Raw genomic sequence first — 12,345 nt, 5'->3', positions numbered from 1 at the left:
GAAAATGCAGCCTGACTTGAATCGCTTTCGGTTTCATCCGCAGGAAGCACGAATATTTACAACCTTTGTGACTCGCACTTCCCGGTGGATACGGCGAGATTTTCCGATCTTCATAAATGTACGTGCAGCTCACACTGTCAATGTCTGCCAGCTGCTCGGTCAATATTTTATCAACAAAGTTGAGTGAAAACATTCACAGCAGGTCAACGTATCTATTCAGCAGACAAAATAGCAGCCAGCCGCAGACATTTAAACTGACTATATGAACTGTGAATAATAAATTTGTAACCGTTATCATAACAGTTTGGGAAGAAAAAAAAAATTAATCAGCAGAAGCATAAATATTACAAATATGGTACGTGCAATCCCAGTCTAAATGCATCTGGAAGTTTATTTAGAGCTGCACGAGATACTTTTACCATATTTTAATCACATAATAGCCACAAACTGTATCCTACATGTACTTTCAGGGTACATGTAATTTCAAAAATTTGAATTTTTTGTGATATACCAACACAAAGTGGAAAGAAGACATGTGGGTTCTTCTACAAGTTAGAAACTGAAAAGAGGGGTGTGCATTAGATTAACTTTGGAAATTAAATTAGACATTCTTAGATTTCAATGTGCCTTGATCTAAACCAGGGTTCCTAAATTTGGAGTGTTGAACCCACTTGGGGTTGCTAATCAACATGTGTGGGATCTTGAGATGCAGTTTTAAGAGATTAAATTATACATAAAAACAACAGTATCGGTTATCATGTGTGAGCTCCATTGATCTTACCATCAAGTTCTACCAGCTTCTCTGTCCCTGCCAACCTCACACCATGATGCAGCCATATCGTTTCACTGTGAAGAAGGTGTATCTGAGGTCCAAAGCTTCAATAGTTTTCATTTTACAATTTGATTCTACTTTAAATATCTCTCCAACTTTAATCCTGCCTTGATGTATCTCCATAGTCCTTCCTATGATGCTGTTTACTCAGAAATGTCCTCTAGCAAACTACTAAATGATTAATTAAACTTAAGTGGGTCCAAACGTCTTATGTTAATCAGTGGGACTGTGTTTTATTTAAGGGTATCATAATAAAAGGGGCTAGAAGCAAATGCATGCCACATTTCTAACATTTAGCAATTTTATTTCCACTTCACAATTATGCATCTTTACATCATTTTGCTTTATCATCATTTACATCATTACGATCTTTACGTTACAATCCCACTAAAATGTATTTGAATTTGTGACAAATGAGGGAAGGTTTAAAAAGTTATCCATATTTCTGCGGTCTTTTTTTTTTTTTTTTTTTAGATTTACACAATTCGACTTAATTCCAAGCATCTTGTCGCCATTTTACAAATAAACAAAATAAAGGCCTGGGTTGCTTAGAAACAGGCTTATTGACAGGCTCCACCAATCTGTCCAAAACATCTTGAGAGACCCTGTGGCGTTTATGTGTTAAAGCTGTGATAAAGCTTGTTCCTTCATCAAAGATCAAAACCCAGGTTGCTCTGTGTGTCTGTGGATAATAGCCCCTCCTCCCCCTCAGCTTCTAAATGCCCACCAATGGGGCACTAACACCAAAACGAGTAAGCCTGTGGTAGTTCTTGGAGAGAGGCAAAGTAGGTTAAAGTTTTACAGCGCTCATAACTGAGTCCGGTTACTGTGGGGCCTCGGCGAAGCTTCATGATTGCAGCAAAAATGCACACCGGAGGACCGGCAGGGAAAACAGCAACAAACACAGAACGATGCGCATAAAAAAAAGAAAGAAAAAAAAAACGCTGATTTCTTTGGAGCGCTGAATGCCCCATATGCATCAACAGCCCTCAAATTAAGCAGCTCCGAGACAGATGAATCAAATGCGTTTCCATTACGGGGCAAATATTCCATCCACCCCGAGTCATAACGACACCGTATAGCGGCATTATGGGGAAATATCAAATTAGGCTGTTTCATTTGGAGGACTGTTGTGCATTGCAAACAGCTTTGGAGATCAATTGAGCAGCTAGGTAATGAGCGGCAGCGGCCTGCTCTAATATACTCAGTAATGTTCTTTTGATTGCTTTGGTTAATCTTGCTCTGCCATGTGGTGGGGGAGGCAGCCTCTCCCCCACCACACGCCGAAACCCACTTGTCAGCCCAAGTTGGAGGGGAAAATACCTAGAGAGCAATGCTTAAAAAAAAGAGAAGCAATGTGAATCAAACTATTAAATGTGGATCACTCTTATTCATGTTTTTTTTTTTTTTCTTTAACGCTGGTAGGAATTCATTAGACTCCCCTGGGAACGCCGCAAACGTCAGGCTTTGTGCTGAACGACTTTCAATCAGATCGACGAGAAATAAGAAGCCCCCGATGAATAGGACCTGGTGTTCAACCTTCAGATGAAGACTTGGTGATGTGTTGATGCCGAAGTGGATAGAATCAGACACACTTCACCACTCTGACTTCAGAAAGTAAATCTTCTCGCTCTCAGAAAGAAAGAAAAAAAAAATGAAGCAAAAGCCATTCTGTCACACCACAACACTCACAGCTGTGGCCATTTAATTTGCTCCAGCTCGGCTTCGTTCGCCTGCAACCTCTCGCTCGCTTAAAAAAAATAAAAAAAAAAAAAAACGCTAACAAACCTGTCCAACCACTTTTGCAATATGCTGCACCGCACTATTGCATGCTGCGCCATCTGCCACACTTTGCTGTGCGGTGTGAATATTTATTCACTCATATCTATGTTGCTCAGGCATCCGCCCAGCCTTTCCTGGCCTGCCCACGCCCGGACACAGCAGCCGAATGGTGGCTCAGAGCGATTTGGTCCCAAAGAGATGCGGAATGCGTCTGTCGTTTGGAGATGAGGTGGTTCTAAGTTGTTGTTTTTTTTTTCGCTTTACCTTTCTACGTGGTCCAGGTTGCCAGAGACGCCCAGACCTCCGATGGCGTACAGCTTCCCGTCATACACCAGGCTGTTGTGTCTGCAGCGAGCCACGGTCATCCGGGACACCAGGTTCCAGTTGTCCAGCAGGGACATGTAACACCACACGTCGGCCACCATCACGCCCGACTCTGTGCCCCCTGAAATGTAGAAAGTAGAGCTTATTAAAGTGGACTGTGCTGGGGAATGGTAATGTTCTCTGTTGGTAACATTAACAGACATGGAGGTTTAAAGCTTTTCAATCAATATTTGTGGAACAATGTTGATTACTGGATAAATGTGGCATTCATTCAACTCCAACCTGCAAAAGATTCTCAGGTTTGGTGAGTAAAACTGCCTTAGTACATGAAGCTAAAGCTAAGAACCTTGGGAACATATTTCACGTATTTTTACTTCTAAAGATTCTGTAATTTATGTTTCAGATTTCTGCCCAGGTTCCACTTGAAAATTAGATCGGAAATGGGGTTTTCCTTCGGTTAAATAAAGAAAAATCACTTGCAGTACGACAAACTTTGCAGGTAAGACTAAGTACGTTATTTTATGTATACCAAAGCTGCTTTAGCACGGTTTTCTCTGGCATGATAAAACAACTCTTTTATGGCTCTTAGAGGGAGAAAATGAAGGTAAATCTGCAAAATATCAAGTCCTGTCATGTCTAGTTTTTGGAGAATATAGTAAGGCAGCGATTCCTGCTCCCAGCCACTGCAGTGCACAGTTGGTCGGCTTGTTGAAGGAAAGCCCTGAAATTTGTTCCTTGATGATAATGTCGGTAATTTGGAAATTTTTCCTGAAAACAGAAGGTTTTGTGCTGTGGAAACAGGAGGAGTGTCGCAAGTCACACTTATTAAGGTAACTCTGTATAGCTGAAAGTCTGCAAACCAAATGATCAGCATAACAGCAAATAGCTTGGATATTTAAATATCAAATATCAGACTTTCAGACTTGTGTTACTCTTTTAGCTAGGTACTCTATACCTAGCTAAAAGGTATGCTTTACTCAGTCAGGTCATTCTTTTATATTTCTGTAAATGATTAAGTCCATGTATCGTAAATCATGTATCGAACATAATTCCTATCGACACCATCATATTAATGTATTTTATGCAAAATCAAAGTTTACGTTTTAAAATTCTTCCTACTCTAAAGCTCTCGTCCCAACATGTTTCAGTGCACCCTATCTTCAAAAATAGTTATTACAACGGAATAAAATGACCTACAGATGCATGCAAGATGAACTGCCAGACAAAGTTAACATTGTGGACTCTGGCAGGCTTCTAAGCAAAGACGCTTTTGAATGTGGTCCCAGTTCTGTGAGTGCATGTATGAGCCATGAGTGATCTAATAAATACTCTCTGACACTTTAACCTTGACTGCGCTAAAGAAAGAGGAAGAAACACCCGAGGAGACGGAGAAAAGGACAGCTGGTGGCGACGTTTCAAAGCTTTGAGACAAAGAAAATGCTGGTTGTTATTGCGCTTGCCTTGGAAGCTCCAGCATAAAGCAGCCTGATACAGTTTACTTTTCTGTGTTGAAACAGCATCACACTTGTAGAAAAACCGAGACATATTTATTTGCTGTGTTTAATCAGGCGCACAAATCACAGCTGCTGGGTAATCACTCTTCTGAAGAGGTGCAAGTCAAACAATGTGAAGATGTACAACTGCTGAAAAGGTGCAGAACGTATTTATTATAGTTTGGCTCAAGCTATAAGACGTCTCAATAGCTAAAGCAAAGAGTTATTTGGTGGGATCAAATGGTGTCAATTTTAATTTTAATTTAGGAGCATTTTATATTTACCAAAAAACATCAGTGTGCTGTATATTAGCTGAGTTACCTTTATCTTTTGGATGTATGATAAACAATCTTTGTTGTGAGTGTATGACATTTTAGTATAACTACAGCAGCTGCAGAAATGCACAGTTTAGGTGGGAGAATCTTTTGACAGGACAGTTATTACTCGTCAAGACAACTAAAGTGGTTCCAACTGTTAGGATTGCTTTGCACTGTCTAGAGTGGCAAGAGAAAAGCCACATCTGACACACACAAAAAAAAAAGCCATAAGAAATCTTGTTGAAAGTTAACTATAGGTCAGTAAACATGTTGAAGAAGTTGCTCTGGTGGGATGAAAATCAAAAATCCCACGTTTTGGCTTGTGTGTAAATGCAGAGCGTGGCAGAAAACTACTGCTGTACGGCACCTTGAATGAGATGGGGGAGTATTATGATACGGGGATAAAAGAAAGGATGGATGGAAAGATGGAACTAAATGGAGGGCAATCCAGGGGAAAGAAATTCTTGGAAGCGCCAAAATACTTTAAACTGGGGTGGAAATTCACATTCAAGCAGGATAACAAGCCTAAACATACTGCCAGAGTAACAATGGTTCGGCACCAAGCATGTTCATCTGTTTGAGTGACTCAATTGATCTTTTTTGGGGGAAAAGTAAAAGTGATTTTCAGTGATGTTATTGTTCTATATGTACATGTTTTTTCTTTTTCTCTCTTTCTGCAGGTGAAGAAGCAAATTCCTGGTGTATTCTTGTTTCACTCTTTATCCCCCATCTGTCTCTCTTTTTATTCCATTTGTCTGTTGAGAGTGAAATTAACTTTATTTACAGAAATAAGGAAGCCAGTGTAAGAGCAGATCACTTTGGCTCCAAGCCAATTTGCCTGATACCTTCTAATCCCAAATTAGATGCATTACAGTCTTTGACTGTTTTAAAAATATTTCTGTAGATGGAGAAATCCCACACAACAGTGCCTGCAAGAGGCAAAATTTCTTATTTACAGAAATTACAGCATATTTATACACATGTACATGAATATAAATACTCTCAACTCAAAACAAATTGTATTAAAGTTTTCTTTCCCATACATATAGATAAAGTGAGGGGTTATGGTGAAAGCTGTAATGCTCCATTTGTGAAAGTAAAACTGTTAGGCTTCTTTTTGGCACAAGTCTGATTGCTATACAGACAGGATACATTAAATACTCATATAAATAAAAAACCCCCAAAACACTCAACTTTTGGATTGTAACATGACAAAAAAATACAACATCTAAAGGCGTGCGTTCTTTTTTTAAAGCATTATATCGCCTGCGAAACAGATTTTAATTTTTTTTTCAGATGGCATACACAGTATGTGGTGCACTAAACTCTCTGCCTTCATACAGCCCGATAAACATTTCCAAATCCCGTCTCTCCAAGAACTCAGCTGCGATTGTTTTCCATCTCTAACAACAGTGACACTCTGATTAAAAATTGTTTGTTGCCATTTCTTCCCAAATCAGCTCTTTCAGTTGTATAGCCTGACTCCTGACACCAGCCACAAGTCAGTGACCCTGTGCAGCTTGTAGGGAAGGTTGCACACCAGAGCCTGTTGATTGGCTAGCTTGTACAGGCCTGATTTCCCCACTGGCAACGTGACTCCCGGTGGACACATGCAGACCTGTTCCGGAGCCCAAACACAAATTTACATTTATATGAAAGGAGCTGCAGAGGAAAGGTACACGCAGGACAAATCCTGTTGCATTTCCAGAGTGCAGTGTGAAGGTCTGAGTAGCGTGCAAGACGCTCGCACAAATGGACTGTGGAGGGAGAAATTCAGTTTACCTCTGAAGGAGCGACTTAAAGGTGTCACATAGAGGGGAGTCACAGAGCGCACAGTGGGCTGCTGTGGAACCAAATAAACTGCAGAACACTGCAGCAGCTGCGAAGCCAGACAGAGGAAAAGTCGAGAAGAAGAAGAGGAAGAAAATCCTCACAGAGGGTAAACAGCAAAGAACTCTGACAGGGAAATGACTTTTTTCTTTATCAAAAAAACTGAAAGACATTAAAGGTGTCTGCAGTAGTGGGCTGAGAAAAGCTTTCAAAGCAACATATTGGTGAGTTTTGAGTCTGGGATCTTTAAAAACTCTTTGGATGGTTCTGAAAGGTCATAGGAAGTGAGCAGTGGCCTGTGAAGGCTCGGTTTGCTGAATCACACCAGGAGCTACGAAAAAAACCCAAAACAACGATCAACTGTCAGATTTAACAAAAGAAACGTGAAATTTTCTGTTTTCTCCTCTTCACCTAAAATATGGACAGTGTTGGCATAGTTACTTTGAAAAAGTAACTTTAATCGGACTACTGATTACTCCTTGAAAAAGTAACTTAGTTAGATTACTGACTACTTGATTTGGAAAGTAACTAAGTTACACTAAAAGTAACTTTTTAGTTACTTTCAGCAGCTGCTAACAACAACGCTCCGCCTCCTGTGAAAATCGCATTGAGCTTTGCCAATTCTTAATTGTAAGCTATTTTATAATGGTAACATCAACAATGTGTCTCCACTGATAAGGTTGAACTGAAGAGGAGATTGTAGAAAAAACAGTACAAAAAAATAAAAAACCCGAGTAATTTGTGTGGTCCACTGTTGTCTGGAAAACTCTAAGAAGGATTGTAAATGCCCCCAGCCTCCAGGTTCTGCGTTACGGCCCTGCGTTTGATGTTGCAGCGCACAGAGCTCCTCCTGCAGCTCCACAGCTCAGATTGCTGCACAGATTTGTGACACTTATCTTAATATTAATAAATAGAATGGCGTTAAATTGCCATTATAATCATTGCCAACTACGGACACGTTTATTCGTGGCTGTTTTCACGTTTATTACGCTGTTCATATTAGTCTCGATGTTTGCAGTTTTCTGGAGCGCAACGCGAAGCTCGACGTCATTCAGAGGTAATATATTAACTTGACATTAAAAACACAGCGGGACGGATCATCCTGGAAATGATGGACAGGGAGAGACTGAGTAAGACTACCTTAATGACGGACAAATTCTGGGATTTATTATGAGTCTTTGCTCATTTCCAAGCCCAAATGAGCAACTTCACGTTCAAAACCGAGCCAAAAAAGGCGCAACCCGCCACTCATTAAATCTGCAAGCGACTTAAAAAAAAAGAAAAAAAAGCCCAAAGCCGTTTATAATAATCGGACTTGGCGACAGAAACTCAAAATAGTTCCAGTTTTTCCACCAACAAAATGCGCATCTCCCTCCATTGTTTACATTTCTGTCGCATAGAGACGTCGGTCACTCGACAAGACGAGTAGAGGAAATACGATTCAATAACAAAAGAAGATAGTAACGCACAGTGATTTTGATAAGTAACTGTAGTCTGACTACTGGATTTTAAATAGCAACGCGTTATATTACTCGTTACTGAAAAAAGTGGTCCGACGTCAGTAACGCGTTACAAATTAACGCGTTTCTGACATAATTGAATATGGACACATTATCACGGCTGTGCCCATAACACAAAAGGATTAACATAAAATCACTCAAGGAGACCAAAGAGAAAGGGAGTCAAGAAAATTATGTTTTAATATTTTTCCTTAGATTTTACCAAGAAATAAATAGCACTTATAGACTTGCGTGTACTCAGACATCCCTCTACTCAAAATGACACACATTTTCAATAGGTTCACTGTTTTGTGATAAAAAAATAAAATGTGATGAAAAATCAATATGTTGTGGATTATTATTTAGACTTATTTCTGGACCAATATAGCTGGTGGAATGACAGATCAGAGTGAAAAGCAAGCTAGATAATCCAAAAATATTTTTCAACATAACAATTTGAAATTCTTAAGTTGTCACTTATCAACACTAGGATGTACAGTGCCATGAAAAATTATTCACTCCCTTATGGATTTCTTCCGATCACATTTTAATTTTAAAAGAAAAATTGAAACTTGTATCTGTAAAAGCTAGGCTACGAAGAGAAAAATGCACGATGAGCGTGTTTATCTGAGAACTCCAACTTTGCTTAGCTGGCGTTTAGTAATCCAACATTGTGTATATTTGTTTCAAAAAGAATCTCAGTAGCTTTGAAATTGCTCAGATCTTTATCTTTATCTTTACTTGAAGTCAAGTTAGGATAGGAAGAAACAATATTCTACCTGTGGCCTTTTATTTTCTACAAGCTTTTAAAATAACTCTAGCTCCAACGTTTTCCTAACTGTGTAGTTCTGCAACCTTCCAGTGAACGCCTGCCACGGGGAAACCTTGAAAAAGGCCCATTTGAGTGGACAATTGAGCTTACCTGACAGGTAGATGTTGTCTCCCGCTGAGATGACACTGAAGAACTCGCGGTCGTAGAAGGGCAGGCTGGCCAGCGGGTACCACTTACTGTTCTGGGGGTTAAAGCATGTGACTGCTGTCAGGGAGCGCTGGTTCATCCCAATGGCCTGTCGCCCTCCCACCAGCACTATCACCTCCGCTACACCTACGGGACAAAGCAGGAGAGAGAGAGGACAAAGCAGGTTTATTGGGAGAGGATCCCAGCAGTAAATGAGGGTAAGATTGAGTAAGGTGCAAAAGCAGCTAGAAGCCACAGTGCTTTGTCGGGTGTTGTTGGATGCTGATGTAATTGAGGCGGAACCGACTAACACACACAAACGAGGCGGAGACAAGAAGGTTTGCTTGGGATTCAGCAGGCCTCGAGTCAATAAGCTTGTTGGAGAATGCTAAATGCAAAACAGCAAAGTTTCCTCCCGGTCACTACGACTGGGTAAATGGGAAAGCATAACTCAATTAACAAGACCGATGGGCCTGCCATACGCGTGGTCGCCGCCCAGCTCAACTCCCACACATCCTAATGGCGCTAACAACGAATTCACACGTCCACACGCACATGGAGAAATAGGAATTTTTTTTTGTTTTTTTAAATGGCAATGGAGGATCACAAAATCAATAGGCAAATCAATGTAGGTACATTTGTATGTTGAGGTGGACTCGCTTAATTGGGAACGCACTCCAAACTCATTCAGTCCACCAGACCTTATAAACATGCACACATACAGCCGGTGGATAAAGACACCAGTCTTCTAAAACCTGCACACACACACATGCACACACACACACACACGTTGGCAGGCTGCCACGTGTGTCCTCAGGTCCTCTCGGTTTGCAGCACCAGCAGGCTCCAGCGAGCAGGCAGAGCGACCAGACAAAAATAAGCTGTGTGTTTGTAAGCAGCAGGCGGGCCGGTGGGTAAAGGGAAGCAAGCCAGGGAAGGAGCGGATAAGGAGAGACTGATACTGGGCCTGAAAACGGAAAGACATTAAAAAAAGAAGAAGAAATGAAGGGAAAAATAAATGTACGAGAAGGAATGCTAATCTTCCAAAGGTCCGGGATAAGTCTAACCACGAGTTTGGGCTTTTTGGATCAATACTCTCTCCTGACCTACTGTACCCACAGGCAGGCAGAGGAGTTTTCCATAATGTATACGTCTTTAGGCTGAATTTCTTATGTTTTTATGCTTACACTTTTTTTCAAAGTAAAACAGACTTTTTTTTAAAGAGAAACATATATATATATATAAAGCTACATTGTGCTTGGCTGAAACTGAGTAAACAGACCACTGCCTCAGAAATATCCTGGACAACCAGCTCAGACTTAGTGGACAGCTTAGAGCTGGCTGACGCCTTTTTTCTCCAGGGATTAAAAAAATAAATAAAAAATTACTCCTGCATATGATGAAAACCAAGTGACGGTTAAAGAAGAAGTTGTGACTCTGTCATGGTAAACATGACGCATGAAGGTCTTGTACACAAAAACAAAATGTAGAGGTTGTGGGGTTTTTTTTTTCCCCACAGATTGTCACCCTGCCTGGTAGTGTATGAAAGCCCTGGTAACATAGACTGAATCCCATTTCACTCCTTTGTCCCTCATTCTCAGCCCTCAACTTAAATTTTCTAAAAAGGAAATAGTATTTTTACTTTTAAAATATGTGTTCAGAAGAATAAAGGCAACGGCATTTAGGCTAAAGTATGGTTTCATTTCAATAAGATGCTGCCGTCAAACATGTATGCAATATGTAACTATGTTTGAACAATGCCAAGTCTGATTTTTTGGAACAACTATAGCCTGTATATTACAATATACTAAATGGTATTTCTTTTGTAAACAAATTAGTAGCACATTAATAGTTTAAACACTTTATTTCAAATATATTAAAGCACTATAACTTTCAAGTATGATAGTTTTAGCTAGCTTAGTGATGTCCCTGACGCTAAAGTCAAAGATACGGCTAGCTGGCTGAACTCCTTATCAGTGAGGCTAATGAACGTCACATCTTAGCTATCTTTTTTGTTTGGTCTTTTAAGTTGTTAACCTTGCATAATTTCAAATTGTTTGCTAGAAAGCACTGTCCCTGTTTCTTTATGATAGTAAACTACAACCTTTGCCCAGGTAAAAGGGTAAATGATCTTCAAATAACCAGTTTTGTCAAAGCAAAAGCTAGCATGTAGACGAACAATTTATTCAAACAAATATCGGCTTATTGCTTGTGAAGAAGTTTAACTTTCTTAGAAATAAATTTGCAAAAGAAAAAAAAGGAAGTACATGCTTTGATTTTGAATATTTATTAAAATCTAACCAAATAAATCAACAATGTTTTTGGTTAAATTCTAACAATTAATTCATTCTATAACTCGAATATTTTACGTTCTGACAAATCTAAGTCTTTGGACTACCGTACAGAAGAACATTGATGTTCTGTTAATAAATAGTTCATTTCTATGGGACAGCAGAAGATATGCCAGCTGTGATTTGGTAAAAAAAAAAATAAATATCAGCGGGTAAACAGGCTCTTTATCTTTGCTCTCAGGAGCTTCCATCCACACACACATTTCATCTCCCATCCTGACTGAGTTCTCATTGTTCTCCTCCGTGATTAGTTTGCTGCTAACATGTCTGCACTCCATTTCAGCTTTATTGGATTTTGAAAGTATGACTATTTTCTTCCATTTTTTTCTGACGGAGTGTTTCAAATCTCCTTTAATCTCAGTTTCTCTCATCCAGCTCGTTGTTTCAGTTCACTCATATTGACTGTCGCAGCAGAGCTTCTGTTTGAACACAATGGCGATTCATTTTCTCTTGACTCATCCGTCAGTCAACGCTCTACTATTTTAGCTGTTCTTATAATGTATGTGCTTTTACCCTTTAAGCTGAAACAAAATCACTTTAGTCAGACAAGGGGAAAAAAAAACCCCTGGTATTTTCACACATTTCTTTTTCCGTTTAAACCTAAAATTTAACGCAAGCCCATTCTTTGATGACAAACTGCAGAGCAGCCGTTTCTATTGTCTGCTCAGTCCCCACAGCAACTAATTAGGCCAACTTAAGCAATTTCGCATGACGCCTCAAAAACGCTGAACTAAACGTGCCTACGCACACGCAGGTGTTTGTGATCACCGCGTGCACGCATGCGTGAATGTTCCCTGCACTTTCCGCCCGACTGGACACGTCAGTGAGAGTCCACATCTGGGCGCCGCGGCTGCTGCGTGGCTCTGACCCCTGAAGCCCCGGACACATTCAGAAGCTAACACAAACCAGCACCGGCCTGTCAGAACGCGGCCAAACACAAGAGGGGCGGTGCTGACGGG

At 40.2% G+C, this 12,345-nt stretch overlaps 1 protein-coding gene across 3 annotated transcripts in view; it reads right to left on the bottom strand.

The window, feature by feature from the left end:
* Positions 1-12,345, bottom strand: part of LOC122825231 (kelch-like protein 29) — a 274,118-nt gene that overhangs the window by 46,603 nt on the left and 215,170 nt on the right. For all 3 annotated transcript variants that reach the window (XM_044106467.1, XM_044106470.1, XM_044106469.1), the window contains 2 exons: positions 9,000-9,182; positions 2,879-3,059 (listed from right to left, as the gene is read on the bottom strand). In XM_044106467.1, the coding sequence (XP_043962402.1) occupies positions 2,879-3,059; positions 9,000-9,182 (364 nt within the window). The remainder of the gene's footprint in view (positions 1-2,878; positions 3,060-8,999; positions 9,183-12,345) is intronic.

The sequence above is a fragment of the Gambusia affinis genome, linkage group LG22 (assembly GCF_019740435.1).
Source record: "Gambusia affinis linkage group LG22, SWU_Gaff_1.0, whole genome shotgun sequence".
Taxonomy (NCBI): domain Eukaryota; kingdom Metazoa; phylum Chordata; class Actinopteri; order Cyprinodontiformes; family Poeciliidae; genus Gambusia; species Gambusia affinis.
Note: the sequence above shows the minus strand (reverse complement) of the source record. Positions and strands in the feature narration are given on the sequence as shown.